At 45.3% G+C, this 27,737-nt stretch overlaps 1 protein-coding gene across 7 annotated transcripts in view; it reads right to left on the bottom strand.

Moving 5' to 3' along the window:
• The window catches only part of rcbtb1 (regulator of chromosome condensation (RCC1) and BTB (POZ) domain containing protein 1), a 114,648-nt gene that overhangs the window by 71,143 nt on the left and 15,768 nt on the right, over positions 1 to 27,737 (bottom strand). The window contains exons 2-8 of one of the 7 annotated variants that reach the window (XM_072514233.1): positions 19,895 to 19,980; positions 15,801 to 15,996; positions 14,916 to 15,111; positions 12,131 to 12,281; positions 8,997 to 9,163; positions 7,553 to 7,612; positions 4,883 to 4,990 (exon numbers count right to left, since the gene is read on the bottom strand). In XM_072514233.1, the coding sequence (XP_072370334.1) occupies positions 4,883 to 4,990; positions 7,553 to 7,612; positions 8,997 to 9,163; positions 12,131 to 12,281; positions 14,916 to 15,041 (612 nt within the window). In that variant the 5' untranslated portion in view covers positions 15,042 to 15,111; positions 15,801 to 15,996; positions 19,895 to 19,980. Of the gene's footprint in view, positions 1 to 4,882; positions 4,991 to 7,453; positions 7,613 to 8,996; positions 9,164 to 12,130; positions 12,282 to 14,915; positions 15,112 to 15,735; positions 15,997 to 19,894; positions 19,981 to 27,737 lie in introns of those variants that run through there. The other 6 variants (XM_072514231.1, XM_072514227.1, XM_072514229.1 and 3 more) reach the window with 6 other exon arrangements.

The raw sequence follows: 27,737 nt of genomic DNA, 5'->3' as shown, positions 1-27,737 counted from the left end.
TGAACCCCTGCTAGTTCTATTTATTCTTCATATCGTAGCCCTCTCCAAGCACAATAGAATCATAATTGGAATTGAAGCCAACTTCCACACTTACAAATACCTTTGCCCAACATGAATCTCCTACAGGTTTTACCTCCAGGAACAGAAACATTGAATTAAACCCGCTTAAAGCTGTACCTTATTTCTAATGTTTACCAAAACAAATATCAAACCCTTAAAACAATCTTTGTTTTCCTAGGAGTGCTGACTTGAAAGGATATGGTGTGAATCTGGTTTAGCCACTCACCATCAAGTCTGGCTGGATCACATAATGCACTATCCAGTCCTGCTCTCTTCTGCTCAGACTGCTCATTATTACCAGTCATTCTGGAATGTAAAGCTAATCCTTGCTTCTTTACCCTACTCCAATCTGTCTTCTTAAACCTCTCTCGCATCACATTGAAAGTGTGAGGAGTTCTTGGCTGCCTTTGTCACTTAAGTTTCCTCTGCCACACCTGTTGGGCCCGCTGTTAGTTAGGACCTTTAATGAGGCAAGGGAGGGGGGGGGGGGGCTTTACCCCCGACGATGTCCCGGGCACTGATCTCCTTGATCCTGAAGCGGGACAAGGATCCCCTGCAATGTGGGTCTTACAGACCGATTTCCTTGCTAAATGTAGATGCCAAGGTGCTGGCGAAGGTTTTAGCCACGAGGATTGAGGATTGTGTCCCGCAGATCATCCATGAAGACCAGACGGGGTTTGTGAAGGGGAGACAGTTGAACGCGAATGTGCGGAGGCTTTTGAACGTTATCATGATGCCGGCGAGGGAGGGGGAGGCGGAGATAGTGGTGGCGATGGACGCTGAGAAAGCCTTCGATAGGGTAGAGTGGGGGTACCTGTGGGAGGTGCTGAAGAGGTTCGGGTTTGGGAAGGGGTTTGTCAGGTGGGTTAGGCTGTTGTAGGAGGTGCCGATGGCGAGTGTGGCCACAAATAGGAGGAGGTCCGAGTACATTCGGTTGCACGGAGGGACGAGACAGGGGTGTCCCCTGCCCCCCCTGCTCTTCGCACTGGCGATTGAACCCCTGGCTATGGCACTGAGAGAGTCGAGGAACTGGAGGGGGTTGGTGCGGGATGGGGAGGAGCATAGGGTGTCGCTTTATGCGGACGACCTGCTGCTGTATGTGGCTGACCCGGTGGGAGGAATGCCAGATGTAATGAGGATCCTTAGGGAATTCGGTGGACTTTTCGGGGTACAAGCTCATTATGGGGACGAGCAAGCTGTTCGTCGTTCAGCTAGGGGACCAGGAGAGGGGGATTGGCGAGCTCCCACTAAAAAGGGCGGAGAGGAGCTTCAGATATTTGGGGGTCCAGGTGGCCAGGAGCTGGGGGCCCTGCATAGGCTTAACTTTACAAGGCTGGTGGAGCAAATGGAGGAGGAGTTCAAGAGGTGGGATGCGTTGCCGCTGACCTTGGCGGGTAGGGTGCAGTCAATCAAAATGACGGTGCTCCCAAGGATTTTGTTCCTGTTTCAGTGCCTCCCCGTGTTTATCCTGAAGGCTTTTTTCAGGCGGGTTAACAGGAGTATAATGGGGTTTGTGTGGGACTCCGAGGGTGAGAAGGGTGTTCCAAGAGCGGAGTAGAGATAGGGGGGGCTGGCGCTGCCCAACCTCTGTGGGTACTACTGGGCCGCCAATGCGACGATGGTGCGCAAGTGGGTGATGGAGGGGGAGGGGGCTGCATGGAAGAGGCTGGAGACGGCGTCCTGTGTGGGTACGAATCTGGGGACGCTGGCAACGGCGCCGCTGCCGCTCCCTCCAAGGAGGTATACCACGAGCCCGGTGGTGGTGGCGGCCCTCAAAATTTGGGGGCAGTGGAGGCGTCAAAGGGGGGAAGTTGGGGCCTCGGCGTGGACCCCATTACGGGGGAACCACCGGTTCGCCCCTGGAAGAACAGGTGGAGGGTTTTCGGGGTGGCACAGGGCAGGGATACGAACGTTGGGGGACCTGTTTGTGGACGGGAAGTTCGTGAGCTTGGGTGAGCTGGAGGAGAAGTACGGTCTCCCCCCGGGGAACACCTTCAGGTACTTATAGGTAAGGGCATTTGCCAGACAGCAGGTGGTGGAATTCCCGCGGCTACTGCCACACACAGTACAGGACAGGGTGCTCTCGGGGGGGGGGGGGGGGGGGGGGGGAGAGATCTCGGAAACTTACCAGGTGATGCAGGAGGAGGAAGAGGCCTCGGTGGTGGAGGTGAAAGGTAAGTGGGAGGAGGGGATGGGAGAGGAGATCGAAGAGGGGACGTGGGCAGATGCCCTAGGGAGGGTGAATTCTTCCTCTTTGTGCGCGAGGCTCAGCCTCATACAGTTTAAGTGCTGCACAGGGCACACATGACCGGGACAAGGATGAACCGGTTCTTTGGGGGTGAGGACAGGTGTGTTAGGTGCTCAGGTAGCCCAGCAAATCACACCCATATGTTCTGGGCTTGACCAGCGCTGGAGGAATTTTGGACGGGCGTAGCGAGGACGGTGTCGAGGCTGGTCGGATCCAGGGTCAGACCGGGCTGGGGGCTCGCAATATTTGGGGTGGCAGAGGAGCCGGGAGTGCAGGAGGCGAAATTTACACTGGAGGGTCTGAGGGGGTGTATACACCTGTTGTGTTAAGTCGGGGTGTTAATGTTAATTTATTATTTATGTACCGGGGGGGGTTTGGGGGGGTTGCTTTTTTAGATTGTGTTTTGTACTTAACCCTGTTGGGTTCTTTTTTCTTTCTCATTTTGTTATTGAAATTTTATGGGAAATTTTTTTTTTATTAAAGGTTAAGTTTCCTCTGCCACTTTCCTCCCTTGCACTAGCTGACTGGGCCAAACTGGCCCCAAAGTGCCCCTCTTGCCTTAGCATTGAACTGTCATCTTTCTCTCGTTTCTCTCAACTCCCCTTATATCCTCTCCAAGCTCCTCCTGGGGTCCATCCACCTCTTGCACCCTCAAACCCATCCACTCTAAACTGATCACCCAACTTCTCTTCCTGGTCTTGCTTATATATTTGTTTTTGGGGTTTGAGCGCTACTGGCAAGAACAGCATGCATTGTCCTCACCCCTAATTGCATTGAACTAGGCCATTCAGAAAACAGTTAAGAGCAAAACACATTCCTGTAGGTCTGGAGTAGGACAGACTGGGTATTGTCTACAGATTTCCTCTATGAGTGAACCATATAAGCATAGAAAATAAGGGCAGGAGACCATTCGGACCTTCAAGCCTGATCTGCCATTCATTATGATCACCGCTGATCATCTAACTCAATAGCCTACTCCCACTTTCCCCCCATAGCCTTTGATCCCCTTCGCCCCAAGTGCTATATCTAACTGCTTCTTGAAAACATACAATGTTTTGGTCTCAATTACTTCCTGTGGTAACGAATTCCACAGGCCGACCACTTTCTGGGTGGAGAAATGTCTCCTCATCTCTTCCTAAATGGTCTACCCAATATCCTCAGACTGTGACTCCTGGTTCTGGACACACCCACCATCAGGAACATCCTGCATCTACCCTGTCTAGTCCTGATAGAATTTTATAGGTTTCTATGAGATCGCCCCTCATTCTTCGGAACTCCAGTGAATACAGTCCTAACCGATTCAATATCGACATAGTACGTCAGGACTCCATCCCAGGAATCAGTCTGGTAAACCTTTGCTGCACTCCCTCTAGAGCAAGAACAGCCTTCCTCAGATAAGGAGACCAAAACTGCACACAATATTCCAGGTGTAGCCTCACCAAGGCCCTGTATAATTCCAGCAAGACATCCCTGTTCCTGTACTCGAATCCTCTCGATATGAAGCCCAACATTTGGGTGGCACGGTAGCACATTGATTAGCACTGTTGCTTCACAGCGCCAGGGTCCCAGGTACGATTCCCGACTTGGGTCACGGTCTGTGCGGAGTCTGTACATTCTCCCCGTGTCTGCGTGGGTTTTCGCCGGGTGCTCCGGTTTCCTCCCACAAGTCCCAAAAGATGTGCTTGTTAGGTGAATTGGAGATTCTGAATTCTCCCTCAGTGTACCCGAACAGGCGCTGGAGAGTGGCGACGAGGGGGTTTTCACAGTAACTTCATTGTAGTGTTAATGTAAGGCTGTGACCCAAGCCGGGAACCGAACCCAGTCCCTGGCACTGTGAAGCCACAGTGCTATCCACCGTGCCACCCTAATGGGAATTGAACATGCGCTGTTGGCCTCACTCTGTATGACAAACCTGGGGTCCAGTCAACTGAGCCACTATGTTACCATCAATGCATGATGTCATCACCCAGGCTGCATACATGCACATTGCTGCCACTCAATCTGCTGACTGACTCGATCCATTCTAGGGATTGGAGTTGACACAAACACACACTTGAAAACCAAAATGCTTTCAAACTACATTGCGTTTAACCTAGAAAAAGCAAGTTGATTCATTTTACCACGCTTGCTAACTTGTAAAGCTAAAGGGCTGGATTGTCTGTCGGCAGGATCCTCTGTTTCCGGTAGCGCAATCACGCCCGTGGATTTTCTGATGGCGTGGGGGTGCCCCAAAATGGGATATCCCATTGACCGCGCGCTGGGAAGGAGAATCCTAACGTTGCACCAGAAAATGGGTGTGATGGGACAGAGAATCCCACCCACTGTGTTTATGGTGGAGTTGTACTTGAATTTCCTTAACAAGTGACCTGTTGGGTCATTTTAAAAGACTGTCCCATTTTATGGGAAGCAATGCGACAATACTTTTATTAGTGCACAACTAATTTTTCAGGCAGGTTCATAACTGTGTAACATAACTTATCCAATATTATGCCACAGAAGTCAAGCAAAGTCAATAGGTTTCCCAGAAATTAACAAAGCAATTCCGGTCAGGAGAGGTTGTTTAAAGTTATCTACCTGAAGGACACAAATCCCTTGCAATGCAGTCACTCGACAGGGGGTAAGGTGGTTTCCATTGATTCCTGTTCCCAACTGACCGCTGCCATTGTAACCCCAGCTATACACCTGTAATGTAGACCGCAAACATACAGAATCTTATATTATTGGAGGAGAACATTCAGCTAATTGCACTGTGCTGACCTTTTGAAAAACTATCCAATTAGCCCACACACCCTGCTTTTCCCCCCATTGCCCTGATTTTTTTTTCTTTCCAAACATATATCCTGTTCTCTTCTGAATGTTACTATTGAATCTGCCTCTACTATCATTTCAGGCAGTGAATTCCAACACGTGGCAAAAAAAATGTCCTCTGGTAACTGACTTTCTTGCCACTGGAAGCAGTTTCTCCCAATCTGTTCCATGAAATACCCTGATAATTTTGAGCCCATCTATTAAATCACGCCTCAATCTTGTCTGCTTGAAGGAGAACAATCCCAGCTTCACTCGTCTTTGCAGGTACCTACAGCAACCCACCGTCTAAACAAATCCATCTCAATAAAACTGAGTGACAACAGTCAAATGGACATCTGAAGGAATAATACCAAAAGGACATACAAATATTAACTTTGTATGGCTCTGTTCCAACAAGGAGAATTGTTGGCATTAAGTGTGCAGGAGATGGGACAACTACACCACTGTGTTAATATTCTGACCCACACTGGTTGCCACAACAGCAGTGAAACTTAATAAAACTGTACACCTATTAATTCTTGTAAAGTGCAAAAAGGAAAATGTATTTTGTGGTCTTGGGACATTTCAAAGCTATTCATTGCAAACTGAAGTGCCGCCATTGTGGTTCTGAAGGCAAACCCAGCAGCCAATTTACACAGAACAAAGTCCCACAAAAATAGTAAATTAGACAAATGACCAGTTAATCTGGTGTCAGCTGTGTTGGTTGAATGATAATGTTGGCCAGGATACCAAGATCTCCCTCAACACTGCACCAAAGTGTCAGCTTGTAGTAGGGGTTGAAGACAACAAGTGTGGTTTGAGGCCACGATCTTCTGAGTCTGAGGTGAAAGATCAATGCTGACACTAGGACAAGCAGAGTCCACTGCTCAGCCAATAAAGCAAAGTTATAGTGCTCGCTGGATATTCAACTAATCTTTGCAGCAAAGGAATTTCCAGCATCCAATCAGCCAGTTTATAAGGTAGGGAGGGTTCTCTCCCTGCGTTAAAATCTAAATTTTGGAAGTCAGGAAGGAATTAACTTCAAATATATTTAGCTTCAGTAGAACCACACCACATTGCACCAGGATACTGGTACAAAAGGTTAATCCATTGCCCACAATGCAAAACTGTAGTAAGTAAAAAGTTATAGCTAAAATGCAAAGTTTCATTGATGAACTGCTTAAGTGTCCTAGTCACAATTTGTAAGATAATGAGCACCCTTCAATAAATTCAATCGTAAAGACTTGCATTTATATAGTGCCTCTATTGACCTCAGGATGGCCCCAAATGCTTTATAGCCAATAAAGCACTTTTAAATTGTAGTCTGATTTACATTGTCAGAGACACATCAGCCGATTTATGGTCAACAAGATCCCATAAATGGTATGAGTTTTTAAAAATGTATTCATAGGATGTGTGCGCCATTGGCTACACAGCAGTTATTGCCCATTCCTAATTGCCTTTGAACTGGGTGGTTTGCTCAGCCATTGCAGATAGGCAGTTAAGAGTCAACCACATTGCTGTAGGTCTGGAATTACATGTCAGCCAAATCAGGTACGGGTGGCAGATTCCTCCCTGAAAGAGCATTAGTGAATAATGACCAGAATAATGACTATGGGCGGCATAGTAGCACAGTGGTTAGCACTGTTGCTTCACAGCACCAGGGACCGGGTTCGATTTCTAGCTTGGGTCACTGTCTGTGCGGAGTCTGCACGTTCTCCCCGTGTCTGGGTGGGTTTCCTCCGGGTGCTCCGGTTTTCTTCCACAAGTCCCAACGATGTGCTTGTCAGGTGAATTGACATTCTGAATTCTCCCTCAGTGTACCCAAACAGGAGACTAGGGGATTTTCAAAGTAACTGCATTGCAGTGTAACGTAAGCCTACTTGTGACAACAATAAAGATTATTGTTATTAATCTGTTTTAGGCTAAGACACTGCTCCAATGCTCCTTTTGGATTAGTACTATGGGATCTTTAATATCCACCTGAGAGAGCAGACAATGCCGCAGTTAATGTCTCATCTGAAAGATGGCAACCTCCAATACTACAGCACTCCTCAAATGAAATATTAGCTTTGATTTTCTGCTTAAGCCTCTAGAGTGGGACTTGAATCCACAGCTCTTACAATCTTACAAGCCACTAATTGTTCTGTACAACATCTTATCCCGGGCAATTTTATGTTCCACCAATTACAAGCCTCCAGTTCAGACCCCAGGCTGCTCTTTCCCATGGGCATCATCATCACCAACTCACTAATTTTCACATCACTGCCAATTGCACTGCCCTCACTACTCTTTCAGTAACATTCGCAAGACAATGCTAAATGGGAAGTAAGATACTGAATCATGACAAATAATTACCTCCCCATTGTCCAGTACAGCCATGGAGGATATCTGGCCGCAGGCAATACCAACAACCCACTTGTTCTGCAAACAGTGTGTTACCCTCCGTGGTGTTACCTGGCTTGCAGTAGATCCTGATCCAACTTGTCCACAGTTGTTATAACCCCAGGAATAAACCTGTCACCAAACCAGACACAGAAGGGAGAAGATTTAAATTGTGCAAAACCAGGTCATATAGTCAAGTTTAAAAGGAATTATAACTCTACCAAGTGTTGCAAGTTTTCAAACATGCAAAAATCTTGGTACCAGAAGTTGCCACATGTGAAATGCCTATAAATTTTGAGGCTCTAATTTACAAAGATTAAATAATTATTTAGTTTATGGAAAACATCTTAACGTTTCGTACATACACGCACACTGCATTCTAGTGCTGTACTTGAAAAGGAACATATTCAAAAAAGTGATCTTTAGCTACAACACTGTACATTCATTGTTAGTGCAGACCACATATTGAGTTGACTGGTCAACATTTATAATTTGGGGCAGCTCAGTGGTTCAGTGGTTAACACTGCTGCCTCACAGCACCGCGGTCCCAGGTTCAATCCCAGCCCCGGGTCACTGTCCATGTGGTGTTTGTATATTCTCCCCGTGTCTGCGTGGGTCTCACACCTTCACAACTCGAAGATGTACAGGGCAGGTGGATTGGCCATGCTAAATTGCCCCTTAATTGGGAAAAAAGAATTGGGTACTCTAAATATATTTTTATAAAATTATAATTTGAAGTTCTACGTCTATGTCCGCACATGCGTTTTCATTGTGTACCTCTATGGGCATGGCTTTTCTCTTGTGTACTTGTATGTGCATTTTATCTATGGACATGCATGTGAACATGTTTGAATGCATGTGTGCATGTATATATGTGATTGTATGTTAGATATGATCTTGCATTTGAAAGTGTTTTACAATGATATAGATTTCCAGCTGCGAAATCCAGACAGAATACCTTTCAACAAGAGGCCTTCAAAATTTGCCTCCCTACTTTCAACCACTGAGGCCAAAAGATTATAAAGACATAAGCACATTTGCTATCAGGTCACAGTGTAAGGACATCTTTGTGCACAGGAAGCCACACTGTTTCTAATAATGTCTAACAGTCGCTTGGAATTGCTTTGAGGCTAGGTGAAAATTATGCTGGAATACTATTTTCTATATGGTACCAAACATTGTTATGGCCTCGGAAAGGGTGCAGAGGAGATTTACCAAAATGGTATCAGGGACTAACTGGATCACTCTTACAAAGAGCCAGTACTGGGGTCAGGGTTGAATGTCTGTCTCCCTCCCCTACCCCACCTGGTGCACTCTTTGGTCCAATGGAAAAGAAAATGGCATATATTTCAAAAATGAAGCCCATTCAGCTTTTTGTTCTAATCCCTATATTATGTTTAGCATTTAGGAAAAATTAATTTTTACACCTGTAAATCAAATAACACGTGTGGATAAATTTAGGTCATCAAACAAATAATGGTACCTATTAAAACAACGTACTTAGGTCAGCTCTCACCTCTCCTTCTGTTGTTAGAACCATAGAATGATTGGAACCACAAGAAACTTCCACTGCTTTCTTGTCATAGAACATGCTAGAAACAAGGAAAGGTAATGAGCCAGGACCAGTTGTTCCATTACCCAGCTGGCCATAACTATTAAGGCCCCAAGAATAGGTTTCTCCATCTGTAAAAAAATGATAATTTTTTTGGAAGTGACTCCAGAGGCTACCTGACTCCAGAGGCTACCTGAAGATTGTAGCCACAGATCCTAGTCTTTAGTGAAAATCAAGGCAGCTTTAGCATTCCAAATAGGCAGCATCAACCCGCTTTTGGGGAGGGGCTGTTATTTCCTCAGAGTCCACTCAAGGGCAAATAAAACCCCATCAGGACTACCCTGAAAAATGATTGCCCCGCATCCATTCCCCCTCATACTCCCACACACCCAACTCTGTTTCCTTAGTCTAAATAAAATTTTAACACTTAACTTTTAAAAACACATATTTTGGATGGTGGGGAGGCAGGGGCAGGCAAGAGTAGCAGAGAAGCTGATGAGAAACACTGAAGAAATGTTAGCCATGACTGGGATGAGAGTGCACTCTGGGATGGCTCCTCATTCATGGAACTGCTTGCAGCTTGAATGGAATCCCAGACAAGTTGGGAAATGTCCATATCCATTGATGAAATTAGATCACGGCTCCAGGAATCAGCTACTGATGTAAGGCAAAGTGAGTGCTTCAGCGCTTCGACTTGAGGCAAAGAGAGTTTGAATCATAGTTTGTGGGCTAGAACCAACAAACTGGGTTAACAAATGAGTTTCCAGCAGTGAATTCAGCGCAGTATAATTAATCATCATCTCTCCATTGGAACAGTTGCAATTATGAGGAAGAACAGGAAACAGAAAGTGCCACATGGAGCACACAACCTCTCCCAGCAGAATCAACTATTTTATTAACAGTATTGGCCTCAAATGGCTCCTTGAGATTATGACTTGTAAATTCTACAGTTTAAATCTGCATCTTTTTAAAAATAAATTTTGAGTAACCAATTATTTTTTTCCGATTAAGGGCCAATTTAGCGTGGCTTGCACATCTTTGGGTTGTTGGGGTGAAACCCACACAAACACAGAGAATGTGCAAACTCCACACAGACAGTGACCCGGGGTCGGGATCGAACCCAGGTCCTCAGTGCCGTAGGCAGCAGTGCTAACCACTGTGCCGCCCTTAAACCTGCATCTTAAAATGAAATTAACCTGCGCATTACTAACAACATCTAATCTAGTTATTATTCCCAACTAATTGTAAGCATTAATGGCCAGCAAAAGTTTACAGGTGTTCCATCCTGTGGGTGCAACCCACTCTCAGCCAGCAATATAAACATAGGACCCCAAGGTGGTGCAACAAGATAAATGTAACATTTGATTCTGGTTTGATAGTCGACTACTGCAAAACTTCAAAAATATTTTGCATGAATTTATCACTAAAGGTTTCTCCCTGCCCCTCACTTACCACCCGCCCACCCCCCCTAACTGCTTCCCCCTATTCAAAAAATAACTACAGCTTCAGTGTGTCACTGATATACAGTGAGAGAATCTGCATCCACCACATTGGAGACAGTGTTAGTTAGCCAAGGAAAACGAGCTGGTGGAACAGGGAGTTCAGAATTTCAAAGCTAACTCAAAAACCTAACCTCAATATAGACACCTTCTAGAGAGATGTTTATTTGGGAGGAAAGAAAGGGAAGACGCTTCTATATAGAGCCTTTCACGACCATAGGTCACTCCAAAGTGTTCGACAGTCAATGAAGTACTTTTTGAAGTATAGTCACAAACAGGTGACTGGATTTTCAGAAATGTGTTATTATAAACAGGACAGTTTAGATCCCCACCTCAGAACATCACATTCATTTGTTGAAATAGAAAATTGCAAGGCAGCACAGTGGCTAGCATTGCTGCCTCACAGCACTGAGGACCTGAGTTCGATCCGGGCCCCAGATCATTGTCTGTGTGGAGTTTGCACATTCTCCCAGTGTGTGTGTGTGGATCTCACCCCCACAACCCAAAGATGTGCAGGGTAGGTGGATTGGCCATGCTAAATTGCCCCTTAATTGGAAAAAAAAATAATTGGGTACTCTAAATTAAAGAAAAAGAAAATTGCTATCATTTTCTAGTATCACCCATTAGATCAAATGTCTATCTGACAAATATCTGACATTAAAAAGAAAATGTTCACTGCATGTATTAACGTACAATTGAATAAATTCATTCAGCAGTACAAAAAGGGCATCTTTACTCATTTGGATTTGATTTCAAAATTCAAACCTGTCAACTCACCTTTTCTAATCTCACAAGCTACATTTGGTGCAGAAAGGAAAACAATTTACATTTCTATAGCACCTTTTATCACCTCCGAATCTCCCAAAGCTCTTCACAGTCAATGATATTTTAGTTGAAATGCCGTCAATTTGAGTACAGCAACAAACAGCAATGAGATGAAGACCAGATTAATCCGTTTTAATTACAATGTTTGAGGCATGGTGGCATAATGGGACCACCAGGTCACAACACCAGGGACCCAGGTTCACTTCCGGTCTTGGGTGAATGTGCGAAGTTTGCACTTTCTCCCACTGTCTGCATGGGTTTCCTCGGTGTGCTCTAGTTTCCTCGCACAGTCCAAAGTTGTGCAGGTTAGGTGGATTGGCTGTGCTAAATTGCCCCTTAGTGTCCCATGATGGACAGGTTAGCTGGGCTTATGGGGATAGGGCAGGGAAGTGTGCCTGGGTCAGGTACTCTTTCAGAGGGTCAGTGTAGACTTGATGGGCCGAATAGCCTCCTTCTGCAGTGTAGGAATTCTATTTCTAATAAATATTGTGCTGGAAAATTCTCCTGCGTTTCTTTGATGCCATAGGATCATTTTACTTGAGGGGGCAGACAGGATCTTAGTTTAATGTCTCATTCAAAAGAGGGCACTTCTGACAGTACAGCACTTTGTCATTATTATACTGAAGCACCAGCCTGGGTTACCGCCAAGTCTCTTGGAGGGATGTTAACCGGTGATCTTCTGACTCAAGTGAGGGAGCTACCACTAAGCCATGGCTGACAACTGGATAACCATGAAAACCATATAGAAATCGGTACAATAGAACTTAAGTTTACCTTTCGTTGCAAGTAAAATATGTGGTCCACTTCCATAACTGAGAGAAATTATTTTCTTCCCACATAAAACTTCTATTTTCTTTGGTGTAACTACGCTCTGGCCATCTCCAATTCCTAGGCAGTTGCTGCAATTCACCCCAAGTGCAAACACCTGCAACAGAAGTGGGAAGTATACAATGTGCCATGTGATCAGGAGAGTCACTTGTCATGATATGCTAGCCAGGTCAACTATTGGCAATGGGTATAGTCCAATTTTACTAGCTCCAGTGAGTCTGGGAAAAGCCCTCTTCCTGCAGCAAAGGCAGCCGTTTTTAAATTGATAAAAAACTACTTAAAATTAGAGAGGATAAAACCCTAGACTGAATGGGCTGTACCCACACATTTTAAAAGAATGAGATAGTGGAGCAGTACGACATATATTTGTATATCTTCATGTAATTTCATTTGAAAAGGGAACGTGGCAAAGGGCTGGCGACAACTAGTATGATTTCTATATTTACAAAGTGAGGCAGAGCTAGTGCAGGGATTTGTAGAGCAATTAGTTTCATGTCAGGAAAGATAACAAAATCCTTAACTAAAGTTGTGAAGGTAAAACACCTAGAAAGTGGAAATATAATAAAAAGTAATCAGTAGAGATTCCAATAGAAAAAAAACACACTCAGTCAACCTTACTGAATTCTTCAAAGTAGTAACAGATACGGTAATGCAGGATTTCCAAAAAGCCTTCAATAAGGCACCAAAAAGTAGACTCATGATTTTGGGTAGCCTGCAGAGTCTGGATGTAAGTAACAGAATGGAGATGGCAAACTGATTATTAAATAGTAAATCAGAAAGTAAGGGTTAACGGTCATTGCTCAGATTGATAAAAGGTGTTTCACAAAGAAACTGGGATCATTGTTGGCCACAAATTGCATAAATAATTTGGACTCTGGAATTGAAAGTAGAATTTCAAAATTTGCAAATGAAGCCATTTTGGGAAGTGTAGTTAATAGAGAGGGGGCTGCAGCAAAATACAGGAAGACATTCGTAAAATTACAGAATGAATGTATAATTCAAATGAACTTCAATATTAAGTGTGAGACATTGCATTCTGGTAGGGAACCACACACTTTAATTACATAGAATTTACAGTGCAGAAGGAGGCCATTCGCCCATTGAGTCTGCACCGGCCCTTGGAAAGAGCACCCCACTTAAGCCCCACACCTCCACCCTATCCCCGTAACCGAGTACCCCACTTAACACGAAGGGCAATTTAGTATGGCCAATCCACCTAACCTGCATATCTTTGGACTGTGGGAGGAAACCGGAGCACCCGGAGGAAACCCACGCAGATACGGGGAGAATGTGCAGACTCCGCACAGACAGTGACCCAAGCCGGGAATCAAACCTGGGACCCTGGCGCTGTGAAGCAACCATGCTAACCACTGTGCTACCGTGCTGCCCTTGGAATCATGTAAAGGAACAGGGAGAATCTGGGGATACAGATATATAGATCAGTAAAAGTAGTGGCACAGACTAATATCAAAAAGCAAACAAAGCGCAGGGGTTCATTTCGAAAATGAGAGAATTAAAAAGCAGACAAGTTGTAGTAAACCTGTACAGAATCTTGATTGGACCACACATTTGAGTTTATGGACAGTTCTGATTCCTGGATTATGAAAAGCTTGTCGAGGGTGGAAAAAAGATTTACTAGAATAGAGGGGTTATGCTTATCAGGAAAGATTAAATAGGCCTTTCTCGAGAAAAGGTGACCTGATGGGGGTCATTAAGGTTATGAAAGGATTTGATTGGATCAACATAAAAAGGGTGTTTCTACTTGTGGGCAGGAACTAAGCTAGGGTTATAAATGAAAGATAATAAATCCAAATAGGAACTTCAGGAGAAATTTCTTTACCAGGGAATGGTGAGAATGTGCAACATGCTTTCACAGGGAGTAGTTGGGGCAATTAGAGATGCAATCAAGGGGCAGTTAAATAAGCACATGAGGGAAGAAAGGAATAGAAGGCGTTAGATGAAGATGGGCAAGAGGCTGCAGCATAAGCAGTGACATGGTCTGGAGATGTATGGACTATTTCTATGTTGTACTTTATATTCTTGTAGCATGTATGCAGAAAGATGAAGGATTAAATTAAGGAAATAAAAGCATAAATGGTGGCAAGGAAACAAACAAAAAAGATATGTGCAATACAAACTGAAGATCGATATATCTATCGAGAGGGGATTTGAGGAATCATTATTGGGAGAGAGGGTGAATATTAACACACAGCAATAGGAAATAATATGAAAGCATTCGCAGGGCAACAAATTAATGATGAGTGAAATAAGGAATAGAAAGAAAATGTGAAAGATACTAAAATAGAAAAAAAAAGGTTATAAAGTTATGGTTTTAAAAAACAAATACAGACAGCTGACAAACTACAGAAGCATAACAGTGAAACCACAAGTTGAGTTTATGGACAGTCCTCCGGAGGTCTGACAAGGGAAGGAAGGTTTAGCACATTTTGGATAGTCGCAAACACCCTCGCTCCACCAAAACTGGCTGATTTTCAAGCCGAAAGGTCAAAAAGTATTGCTACACTGACAGAGATTGGAAGGTGGTGGGAATCAGCCAAGTCAAGGAGGCAGGTAGCGAGCCAGTCACTTTGTTCATTCAGACTCTCATCACTAAAAGCACAAGATCTATTATCATCACACAAAGATCAGTGATTTTTCTACGAAAAAGGCCAGAGTCGTTATTTTAAGGGGGAAATGCCACAAAGACATAAAAAGCCATCCCAAGACTTACATCGTCATTTTTAGTTATGTAAATAGCCTCAGTAGCTGAAGTACCAAAGACACAGGCTTGATGAATCGATTTAATTTCCTGCGGAGAAAGCAAGCTGAAAACAGGCCACTTTCCAACATCCACCATGACTGGTTTATAAGCACAGCTGCTTAAAGAGATTGTCCAGTCACATTTCCTCCAGCCTTTAGCGGTGTGCCTAGAAAAAAGAGAATTTGACATTTTTGATCTGTGTTGTTTCAAACATGAAGGAGAAAAATATATACGCCCATCATAATAAGCCAGAGGATAAAGACAGCATGAAACTGACCCTGCAGTACCATCCAAAATCAAGGTCAGTTTTTACAAGATAAATTCAATTTTAGATGTGTATCACTGAGGAGCAACTGTCATTATCAATAACTGCAGTCAAACTGGCTTTCAAATGTGATCATTAGCACTGAAGAGATGTATTACTCTGTAAAGGTACTTCATAAATTCAAGTTATTGTTGTAATAAACTATGGAAACATATGGAGGCATGTTGAGAGTACTTAACATGCTCAAGAGCATTTTAAAAAATATTTAGAAACATCTTAAAGTATTTCTGTTGAGGTAAACTTATTACCAGTTAAACAGAAAGAACTATTGTTAAAATGCCCTGGGTTACTGCACAGTCAATTGTCGCCCCACTTGACCAATTAACCAAGAATTCTTAGGAAAATACCCTTGGTTGTCCAATAATTACAGTCACTAATGAAAATGGCAGCAAATACAACTGGTTAACTATTATCTAATTTCCTGCTGTAACTTGCCTCCCACTCTCTATACATATACACACACACCTGACAAACAAACACAGAGGGAAGAAAGGGGTTTTAAAAATTCATATAGTGGTGGGTATTAGCGCCTTGCTCCTCTTCAAACTTTGCTTTCAGTTTGAGGTTTTACTGTAGATTCATTCAGGTATCTGTATTTTCAGAAATACAGCACTCTCCGCCTTTCTGGATGACGAGAAAACAGGTCCTTGTCTTTCCGTGTCTAGGACTCAACTACTCCCTCGAGTCTCGGAGAACCATCGCATTAGGATAGGATCCAATCACCACCTGTTACCAGACAGAATACAGAATACAGCCTTTTAGCCAATTCATTGGGCACCAGCCAATCAATCAAACCATGCTCCACTCCATCTCTTTCACAGGTGCCAAAAGGTCTGAAGCTCCTTGTCAGACTAACAGAGTGTTCTTTCTCCTGTAATTTCTGAATTCCACATTCTCTTTGTTGCTTGACTTAAAGATACATGTTCATTAATCACCCATGGATCAAAAATGTTAACTGAAAAGTAATACAGGCACAGTCAGAGGGGCACAAAGAAGCTACAACTGTGAGAGCAGGATGCTTGTAAATGCCGGTTTTCTATTAGTGTGGAAGACGACAAAACAGATGGGACCTTTGGAGATTTAGTTACCAAGAAGTCATCAAAGTGGAACATGTATTGAGAGTCAGTTCCAGTACATTGCGTGAAGGGACTTTCAAAAGGACAATGGTACACTCACCCTGACATGGCAAGGAGCCTACCGAAAAGTCGAGGGATTTGGACTTTAAGGCTACATACATGCTGAGAGCATGGTGTAATGTATAACATGGCATGGAGCTTCCGGTTATTTTAATTGGTTAATGGGGAAAGAATCTTTTCTGCTGTTTAGTATACGAGTTGCCTGCTACATAATCTTTAGTGTGTGTTGATTTCATTGTGTTTATTACATTAAGAGTCTGAAAATGTGAAATTTTGTTGTGTGATGCTGTCCATTAGTCATTGGGAAATGCATATCTTTTTTTAAAGTTATTGGTGTCTACAGGGATTGCAACAAATTGGGGGTCCTAGGAAGATACAAATCCAGAGGCTGTAAAACTGATGCACTGGAATTTTCTACAGTTCAATCCAACATGATTTCATGGTTCCTTTTGCTTCATTCACTGAAAAGTCGGCAATCCTACTATTTGTATTCTTTCATGGGATGTGGACATTGCCGGCAGCACCTAGCATTTGTCCATCCCTACTTCTCCTCGAGTTAGACCATTTCAGAGGGCAGTTAAGAGTCAACTACGTTGCTATTGCTCAAGTATTTCTGGAAGGGGAATCTGTCTGTGAATGCCTCACAACAATTAACAACGGTTCATATTAAGGCAGCGGCTGATGAATTAGGAGCAGATTCAAAGTAGGGGCAAAAAGACAGAGATTGAAGTAATGCCTCAACACTTGAACCTGAAGGAGGAAAAGGATTATCCCAATAGGGCTCAGGTTAAGTTACCTAGAATTCAGTTACAAATGAAGCAACTTGAATTAGAAAGAAATAAAGTCAAAACTTGAATTGGAGGAAAACCAAAAATCTACATTTGGAAAAGAGGGGAAAAAGAATTATGAAAACTTGAACTCAAACTCCAAAGAAAATGTAAGGTAAGAAAGGAAATTTGAACTCGACAGAGAAAGGCACTAATTATGCGAATAGTGAATGACAGGAAAACCTGACAATGATTTTGATTTAGCTACAGGCTTTGGCAAGGAGTATTTTGCCTAACTTCAATGAGTAAAAAGAGTTGAAATGTATTTTGTGTCATTTGAAAAAATTGCTCAAACTACAATGGCAGAAAAAATGTTGGACAGTTTTATTGCAGAATGTGTTCAAGGTGAAGGCTTTAGAAGTGTACTTGTCTCTCTCAGACACAGTCTGATAATTAAGATACAGCAAAAACCGTTGTTCTCAATGCCCATGACGTCGTGCTGAAGGCTTGTAGGCAGATGTTTAGAAGAGTCACACTTTCTGGAATTTGTTAAAAAAAAGATGCTGTTTGATAGGTTGTATAGGTCTATGAAGGTCGAACAATATTTTCAAAACTTAAAATTCTAATAGGAGAATTTAAAAATCGTGTCCCTTTGGGAATAAGGTCCCACCTTGCAGAAGACCATAAAGTTTCTAAGATAAGAGAGGCTATGAATTGTCTCACAGCATGTTAGCAGGTTTTGTTTGTGAACCCCCATTGAAACGGGACAGATATGGGGCGTCATTCTCCGACCCCCCGCCGGTTTGGAGAATCGCCGGGGGCTGCCGTGAATCCCGCCCCCGCCGGTTGCCGAAGTCTGCGGTACCGGATATTCGGCGAGGGCGGGAATCGGGCCGCGCCGGTTGCGGGCCCCCACGCTCGATTCTCCAGCCCGGATGGGCCGAAGTCCCGCCGATAAATTGCCTGTCCCGCCGGCGTGGATTAAACCACCTTTTGAACGGCGGGACAAGGCAGCGTGGGCGGGCTCTGGGGTCCTGGGGGGGGGCACGGGGCGATCTGGCCCCGGGGAGTGGCCCCACGGTGGCCTGGCCCGCGATTGGGGCCCACCGATCCGCGGGCGGGCCTGTGCCGTGGGGGCACTCTTTCCCTTCCGCCTCCGCCACGGTCTCTACCATGGCGGAGGCGGAAGAGACTCCCTCCACTGCGCATGCATGGGAAACTGTCAGCGGCCGCTGACGCTCCCGCGTATGCGCCGCCCGGGGATGTCATTTCCGCGCCAGCTGGCGGGGCAACAAAGGCCGTTTCCGCCAGCTGGCGAGGTGGAAATTCCTCCGGCGTCGGCCTAGCCCCTCAATGTTGGGGCTCGGCCCCCAAAGATGCGGAGCATTCCGCACCTTTGGGGCGGCGCGATGCCCGTCTGATTGGCGCCGTTTTGGGCGCCAGTTGGCGGACATTGCGCCGTTTCGGGAGAATTTCGCCCATGAAGTCTGATAGTGAAAAGAAATCTAGCTCTAGTTAGAAAGATGGTAAAGGTGAAGACATAGGCAGTCCCCAGAATAGTGAGAGAGACAATCTAGAGGCTAAAGTTGATTCAAGGGAGCCAACCAGTTATTTTGCCAGAGGAAAGTCAGCCTGTTGGAGAAGTAAAAGGTTAACCAGTAGCATTTGTAAGATTCCATAGTGTTTTCTCAGAAAATGCTGGAGCAACCTTTTCAAATGTACAATTCAAATGTATTTATTATTGGGAGTAGATCAGAGTGTAGCAAATTATGGAAATTTTTATTTTAAAGGTGAAGTGACCCAATTTGTATCCTATAAAGCAAGCAAGTTGGCCGTTATTCTTAGTAAGAAGGGATCAGCTCAGACATTGGTGTTAGCAAGTGACGTGAATTTCTCTCCAGAAAGTTTGCTAAATAAAAGCATATCGATTTGGGGTGTTGAGGGAAATTGTTTACTAGTTCGGTTATGTAATGTTAGCTTTAAGGCACCAATTCTGTTATTAGGCGGTTTCAAAGTTACCTATTAAAGATGTTGATTTTCTATTAGGAAATGACCTGACTGGGCACGGTATTGCCCACCTCCAGTGGTTTCAGTAAAACCCAGTTAAGCTCTTAAAATCAAAAATGTACAAGACATTTTTGAGTGAATTTCTGTAATCCTACCACAAAAATCACTGTTTCAACTAAAGGTGTGTCAAGAGGGTCAAACTGATAATAAAGAGTTAATGGCCGTTGGAAATGGGGTAAAGTCATCTGAATTAAACGCGTAGGGAAAGCATGAGCAAGGTGTAACAAAGCAGATAGCAACAGGACTCAAAGCTAATGATGAAACAAAGGAAAACACTGCTTTGATATCAATTGGCTCAGCTGCAACCAATAACTGATACCAGAGCACAGTAAGCAGTCTTACAACACCAGATTAAAGTCCAACAGGCCGCACTCGGCCTCAGCCGGGACCTGGGATTCATGTCGCATTACATTCATCCCCCACCATCTGGCCTGCAAAATCCTACCAACTGTACTGGCTTGATGTAATTCACACCTCTTTAACCTGGGGTTACCCCATCTCTGGATCTGTAAAGATTTAATCACCTGCTAATGCTCGCATTCCAAGCATTGTCTGGCATCTTTGAATTTGTCTATAAATATGTTTCTGGAAACTACCTCTTCATTCACCTGAGGAAGGAGCAGCGCTTCGAAAGCTAGTGATATCGAAACAAACCTGTTGGACTTTAACCTGTTGTTGTAAGACTTCTTACTGTGCTCACCCCAGTCCAACGCCGGCATCTCCACATCATGATACCAGAGCTGCAAGGAAGAAAACATTAACTTGAATGAAAATTTTAAAAATGATGATAAAGTCACTCTTGCCAGAAAAGAACTAGAGAAAGCTTGTAATAATAATAATCTTTATTGTCACAAGTAGGCTTACATTAACATTACAATGAAGCTACTGTGAAAATCCCTTAGTCGCCACACTCCGGCGCCTGTTCGGGTACACAGGGGGAGAATTTAAAATTATCTATTCATCCAACAAGCACGTCTTTTGTGACTTGTGGAAGGAAACCAGAGCACCCGGAGGAAACCCACGCAGACACAGGGAGAACGTGCAGACTCTGCGCACAGTAACCCAAGCCAGGAATCGAACCTGGGACCCTGACGCTGTGAAGCAACAGTGCTAACCACTGTGCTACTGTGTGCTAAATGGGAGGACTAAATCAAAAAGGTGCTAACAAACAAGAAAGGAGGATCAAGGAGAGAAACACAATGAGCAGGGGAAAGTATAGATCGTTCTCGGGGGTGGGGCACCACACGCATCAGACTAGCAGATGAGCTAGCACAGGGAAGCACGGGAGAAGGGGGAGCGATAGCACAATTCCCGATGAGGAGAGGGTGCCTGGCAGCAGGGGGAGAGCAAGCTCTAAATACGGGGAAAGTAGGGGCGGGGGGGGAAAGAGTGGGGAATGCTGGTGATGACAGGTCACACATGGCGACAACAAAAACAATGGCACCACAAACAGCCATCTTAGAGGGCCCCCAAACAGAGGGAAATCCTGGAGGGCAGGGGTGCATCCACAAGATAAGTATGGTTGACCCTGCAGGAGGGAGGTGGGTACAGAAATCCCCCATCAGAGTAGGCACCTGGAAGATCAGGGGACTCAATGGCCCGGTGAAAAGATCCAGAGTCTTCGCCATCTGAAAAGTCAAGAGCTGACATGGAGACCCACCTGAGGGTGAAGGGCCGGCTGCAGAAGTTGAGCGGGACAGACTTACAATCATGCTACAGAAAAAGGTCTCAGGGGGGTTGCTCAATAGGAGGACAGCAGTCGACCCATGGCGCGAAAGCAGTGCATCCAGGGATAGTGGAAGAGGAATACTCAGCAATAGTAATCTCCAACCAAGCACCACACTACATCTGTGTGAGGTTGGAGACAGGCCGGGCACAACGTCCCTCATGGGGGAGCTTCACAGCCGTCCTGGTCGATAAGGCATTCTGCGAACAGATATTATAGGCCTCAGATGGGTACGTTAGCAACAACCAAAATGGGGAGCTCTCATCCTCCACATTCTGGGGGTATGTGCACGGCATGCACGCGTGGGGGAGGTGTGGGGTGGGCGCACGCGGTTCGCACGTGGGGAGGGGGCGCGCGGTTCGGGCGTGCACGGTCTGCACATGGGGGTGCACGGGTGGGAGGGTTGCACGCGGTCCGCACATAGGGGGTGCATGGGTGGGGAGGGGATGCACGCACGTTTGGCGCATGGGCTGTGCTGCACATGCAGTGAGTGGGTGTGTGGGGGGGCGTGGTCCGTGTCCTGGTGTTGAGAGAGTGCGCGCGCATGAGATAGGAGTTAAAAAATTAATTAAAATTGGTTGATGTAGTTTGGTGTGTGAATGTGTTCATTACAGTAAAAGTCTTCAGGCGTGAAATCTTGGTGTGCGATGCTTTCAGTCATTCACTGGGAAATATCTTTTTTTGTTAAAGTTAGAGGTCTCTATGGGGTTCATAACACTATGTTCACTTCTAGCTTTGGAAAGTTCCTCAAGACAGCTGCAAAACCTCAGGATGAAGTACATTTAGTGTCAGAACTCAAAATAGAATTAAGTCTTCCAGAATCAAAACATTACAAACTACTTATTACTGAAAGTGCTGCAGGAAAAAGGGATGTACTACACCCCAAAACAAACTGAACCAAGTAGGTTACAAACTTCAAAATGAAATCAAATGGCAGTTCTGTATCAACTTTATTAATGTTAAAGCCAAAGTTCTTAAAAGATATAAAGGGCACGGGCAGCACGGTGGTGCAGTGGTTAGCACTGCTGCCTCACAGCGCCGAGGTCCCAGGTTCGATTGCTGCTCTGGGTCACTGTCCATGTGGAGTTTGCACATTCTCCCCATGTCTGCGTGGGTTTCGCCCCCACAACCCAAAGATGTGCAGAGTAGGTGGATTGTCCACCTGCTGACAGATCCACCACCTTCTGCTCTTGTGTGTGAAACATAATAACCTGGATCCCTGTGTGGATCTCCTTGCACTGAGGCCTTTATTTAGGACCATGATGCAAACACAGTATCTCCATGCCAATAAGGGATTATGATTTGGGATGATTCAGTTAACTTTTCCTTCCTTTGCCCAGAACAAGCGGCATACGTCATCTCATTAGTATGTCATGCTCCCTCATTCACATATGTGCAGTGTGTAGGACTCCAACTTAAGAACTGCCTCACCTAAACAGCAATAACAAATCGTGAATTCAAATTGTAGAGTGTAGTCACTGAGCCTCCATTTTAGTAAAGGTAAAAATACCTTGAACAATCCAAAAGCAAGTCTGGAGAGGTTGGAAAGATATCAGGAGGAAATATTTATCAATTACAACTTATATTTATGTAGCATCTTTCACCTAGCAAAATGTCCTAAGGTGCTGCCCAGCAGCATTATCAGACAGAATTGGACACCGAGGAAAATAGCAAGACAGATTTTAAGGAGCATCTCAATGGAGGAGAGAGGTTAAGAGGTTCAGGGAGAGAACTCCAGAGCTTAGGGACGAGACAACAGAACGCAAGCCTTGCAATGGAGGAGTGAGGAAATCTGAGATGTGGAAGAAGCCAGAATTGGAAGAAGAGAGAACTCTTGGAGAATCTTAGTGATGGACAGGGTAACAGGGATATGGAAGGGCAAGACCATGGGGGGATTTGAACGTCAGAATGAGAATTTTTTAATTGAGGCACTATTGGAACAATGCAACGCAGTGAACACAGGAATGTTGAGTGAACAGGATTTGCTGCGAGATAGAGTAACAGAAGTAGCGTTTTGGGTGAGTTGAGGTTTACAGAGGATGTGAAGCAGGTCAAGGAGCAGGGTTGGAAATGACTAATATTATGGAGATGGGAATTGGTAGTCAGAATAATAGGAGAGGGTATGGGGTGAATGGGAGAGGACATTCAAAACAGCACATGTACATAACTATATTTTAAATGGGATAACTGATTAATGTTGCCCTTTTTTCAAAAGTACATTTCGAAGCAAAAATACAGTGAACAATCTCTCTCTTTGTAAAGAGTGCTTACAGAAGTTCAATTCAAAAATCAGGAAAGGATATGCATCATATCATAGAATCAGACTCCCTACAGTGCAGGAGGCCATTCAGCCCATTGGGTCTGCACCATCCTTCTGAAAAAGCCCCACCCCTATCCCCGTTACCCAGTAGTCCCACCTAACCTTTTGGATACTAATTTAGGATGGCCAATCCACCTAACCTGCACATCTTTGGACTTGTGGGAGGAAACTGGAGCACCCGGAGGAAACTCACGCAGACACAGGAGAAAGTGCAAACTTGACACAGACCGTGACCCGAGGCCAAATTGAACCCGGTTCACTGCGCTGAGGCAGCACTGCTAACCACTGTGCCACCGATTATCAGATCACTCGTGCCATCTTCTCAGGTGCTTAAGATGCTAATGAAACAATGCACTATAATTTGTTGTTGCTGGCATCATATCCATGGAAGAATCCATAGAATTCCTACAGTGCAGAAAGAGGCCATTCGGATTGTTGAATCTGCACCGACTCTCTGAAAGAGCACCTACATAGGCCCACTCCCCCACCCTTTACCGTAACCCCACCTAACCTACACATCTTTGGACACAAAGGGCAATTTAACTTGGCCAATCCACCCAACCTGCACATCTCTGTTACAGTTGGACTTGGTCCTGCAATTCGTCAGTTCAACACCTTTCCATCTTCAGAATTGAGCTGAAAACAGAGTAGTGAGGGAAACAGGGCATCTAGGACCGAAGTAAACAGAGCAACCAAAGAGGGTATCTCCTCAACCAATCAGATATATGGATTGAGAAACAAAGAGTGGAAGGGACTGGGATAAAAGGGGAATTCGATGCAGTGAATTCAATGTCAAACCAGAAAGAGAAAGCAAAATTAAACCAGGGAAACACAAACTAAATTAAGAGAAAGGGAGACAGAAAGGAAAATAAAATAATTAAATTTAAAACCTGCCATTTTTTAAAATCGCCCCCAAAAATTCAAAACATGAAGGAATGCAATTGCATGTTTGTTAATTTCCTGGGCCTGCGTGATTGACTGGTGTTTATTCACATTCATTACATTGTCAATAGGGTACCAGTGCTAGCAATCACTAGTCAGAAATACACCTATCTACCATGCAAAGATAGCAACTTCACACCATTTAATGCATGTCAACAGTGAAGACAACCGTGAAATGCTGCTTTTGTGAAGTTAATGGCAAAGCAGGAGAGAGAGAATTGGGATAAGAGAAGAATTTTCAGGATGGCAACCTGTAACATGTTGAGTGCCATCCGTGTTGGGGCCACAATTATTCACAAAATATATTAATGACTTGGCGAGGGAAGTGAATGCACTATTGCCAAGTTTACAGATGACACAAAAATAGGTGGGAAGGCAAGCCGTGACGATGGCACAAAGAGTCTACAGAGCAATATAGAGATTGGGTGAGTGGGCAAAAACTTGGCAGATGGAACATAGTGTAGGGATAATGAAAGGTTATGCACTATGGTAGGAAAAATAAAGGTGCTGAATGTTACTTAAATGGAGAAAGACTAGAAAACTGACGCACAGAGGGATTTAGGGATCCTCGTGCATAAATCACAAAAAGCTGGCATGCAAGTTCAGCAAGGAATTGGGAAGGCAAATGGAATGTTGACCTTTATTTGAAAGGAATGGAGTATAAAAATAGAGAGGTTTTGCTAAAGCTATACAATGCACTAGTTAGACCACACCTGGAATAATGTGAACAGTTTTGGTCCCCTTATCTAAAGAAAGATATACTGGCATTGGAGGCAGTTCAGAGAAGGTTCATTAGGTTGATCCTGGGTATGGAGGAATATGCTTATGAGGAGAGGTGAAGCAGATTGGGCCTGTAGTCATTGGAGTTTAGAAGAATGAGAGGTGACCTTATTGAGACATATACAATTATAAGGGGGCTTAATAGAGTACTGTTAGTACCCTACAGGGTACTGTTAGGCTGAGAGGATGTTTCCCCTTGTGAAAGAATGTAGGATCAGAGGACATAATCAAGAATAAGGGGTCACCCATTTAAGACCGAGATGAGAGCGAATTTCTTCTCCGAGTAGTGAATCTTTGGAATTCTTGTGCTCCTACTACGTCTTACGGTCTTAAGAACTCAGACAGCAATTTTTGAATATTTGTTTTTAAGAACACATCTTCCCCCGGCCTGAAGTTACTGTATCATTGACACATAATTAGCAGTGAGCACTGTCAGTCGCACTCCTCCCACCCACCCACCACCCCCCCCACCCCCCCCCCCCCCCCCCCCAAACTCGGAGAGCAATGGTGGTGAGATTCCACAGGTACCTTGACAAGGAGTGCATTCCACGGTAGGCCAGGCAGATGCAGAGCTGCAAATGGGAGAACAGCGTCCTAAGGATATATCAGGACCTGCGCGCAGACGTGGCCAGGAGAAGAGCAGGGTTCAACCAGATAAAATCGCCCTTTTTTAAGAAGAATGTAAAGTTTCGGCTACTGTATCCGGCCCGTCTTTGGGTTACGCAACATTTCTACTTCGAGTCGCCCAAGGAAGCTATGGACTTCGCGAGAAGGAAAGGGCTAGTAGCGGACTGAAGTGTTTGGACTGAACTTTGCTGCCGTGCTCATGTGTTTTTTTTCCTTGTTTTTAGTTTTTTTTTTTAAGTTTTTATCTTTGGATGTTACTTGTAATGCCTTTTGTATTGATTTGGGGTCTGTGGACGAGCTGCACGAGTTAAAATTGGGGGGCATGGAGGTGTGAATGTTAGTTGTTGGATTTTCTTTGTGTTTTTCTTTTGGGCAATTGGGGTGGGATTGTTTACGTTTGCATGTGCATGTCCGAGCTGGGGGGGGGAGGGGGGGGGGGGGGGGAAGAAACCACGACAATAGGTGGGAAAATGGCTGGCACCATGAGCAGGGGCCACCAACTAGCTGGGCGGGCGAGCTCACGGAAGTGCAGTGGGGGGTGAGCAGATGTTATGCTTGTTGAAGGGGGCTGTATGCTGTGGGACAATAGGGAGGTCGGCTGCTGGGGGGCGGACCTGCGAATGCGTGGGGAGCGGGCTGGAGACTGGCCGAAGAAAGGTGATGGCTGATCCGGGGGGGGGGGGGGGGGGGGGGGGGAGCCCCCTAACCAGGCTGATCACATGGAATGTAAGAGGGCTAAATGGGCCGGTTAAGAGGGCACACGTGTTCACGCATTTGAGGGAACTGAAGGCGGACGTGGCAATGTTGCAGGAGACGCACCTTAGAGTAACTGACCAGGTCAGACTAAGGAAGGGATGGGTCGGACAGGTTTTCCACTCGGGGCTGGACTCTAAGACTAGAGGGGTCGAGATCCTGGTTAATAAGCGAGTCAAGTGTCATTCGAAGCGGGAAGAATAGTTGCGGACGTGGGGGGGTCGGTACCTTATGGTCAGTGGAAAGCTGGAGGGGCTGCCGGTGGTACTCATGAGTGTGTACGCGCCGAATTGGGATGATGTGGTGTTCATAAGGAGGATGTTGGGGAAGATCCCGGACCTGGATTCGCATAAGCTGGTTATGGGGGGGGACGGGGACTTCAACACAGTCATTAATCCAAGGCTAGACCGATCTAGCTCAAGATCAGGCAGGGTGCTGGCAATGGCAAAGGGGCTAAAGGGGTTTATAAAGGGGGGGGGGGGGGGGGGGGGAGACGACACCCATAGAGATTTGGGCTGCCGCGAGTGAAGTGCGTAAAGTGTACTCCCGGATTGACTTTTTTTATCCTGAACAGGGCTTTACTGACGGGGATAGTGGACACTGAGTCCTCAGCGATCACGGATCATGCACCGCACTGGGTTGACCTACAGGTGAGCAAGGTGGGTAGCCAGCGCCCGCACTGGAGGCTGGACGTGGGACTTTTAGCTGATGAGGTGTGTGGGCTGATGAAATGTATCCAGAAATATCTGGAAGTCAACGACATGGGGAAGTTTTGGCTGAGGTGGTCTGGGAGGCGCTGAAGGCGGTGGTGAGAGGGGAGCTGATCGCGCTACGGGTCCACAGGGAGAAAGCAGACAGAGCAGACGGACCGACTGATAAAGGAAATACTACAGGTCGACAGGAGGTATGCGGAGACCCCAGAGGCAGGGCTTCTAAGCGAACGACGGAGGCTACAGGTGGAGTTTGGCTTGTTAACTACAGGGAAGGCGGTGGAGCAGCTGAGGAAGGCGAGGGAGGTGATCTACGAATATGGGGAGAAGGTCAGTAAAATGCTTGTGCAGCAGCTTAGAAACCGGTAGGCAGCCAGGGAGATTGGGAAAGTGAGGGACAGGGATGTGTACCTGGTCGGAGATTCAGCTGGGGTCAATAAGGCGTTCGAGGAATTCTACAGCAGGCAGTATGAGTCGGAACCCCCAGCTGGGCCGGAGGGGATGAGGCAATTTTTAGGGGGGCTGAAGTTCCCGAACGTTGATGAAGACTTGGTAGAAGGGCTGGGGGCCCCGATCGGGTTGGAAGAGATAGCAGATGGGCTGAAGGCCATGTAGTCGGGTAAAGCCCCGAAACCGGAT

Source organism: Scyliorhinus torazame, chromosome 8, assembly GCF_047496885.1.
Source record: "Scyliorhinus torazame isolate Kashiwa2021f chromosome 8, sScyTor2.1, whole genome shotgun sequence".
Lineage (NCBI taxonomy): Eukaryota > Metazoa > Chordata > Chondrichthyes > Carcharhiniformes > Scyliorhinidae > Scyliorhinus > Scyliorhinus torazame.
The sequence above is the reverse complement of the archived record's forward strand: the minus strand, read 5'-3'. Positions and strand labels throughout refer to the sequence as shown.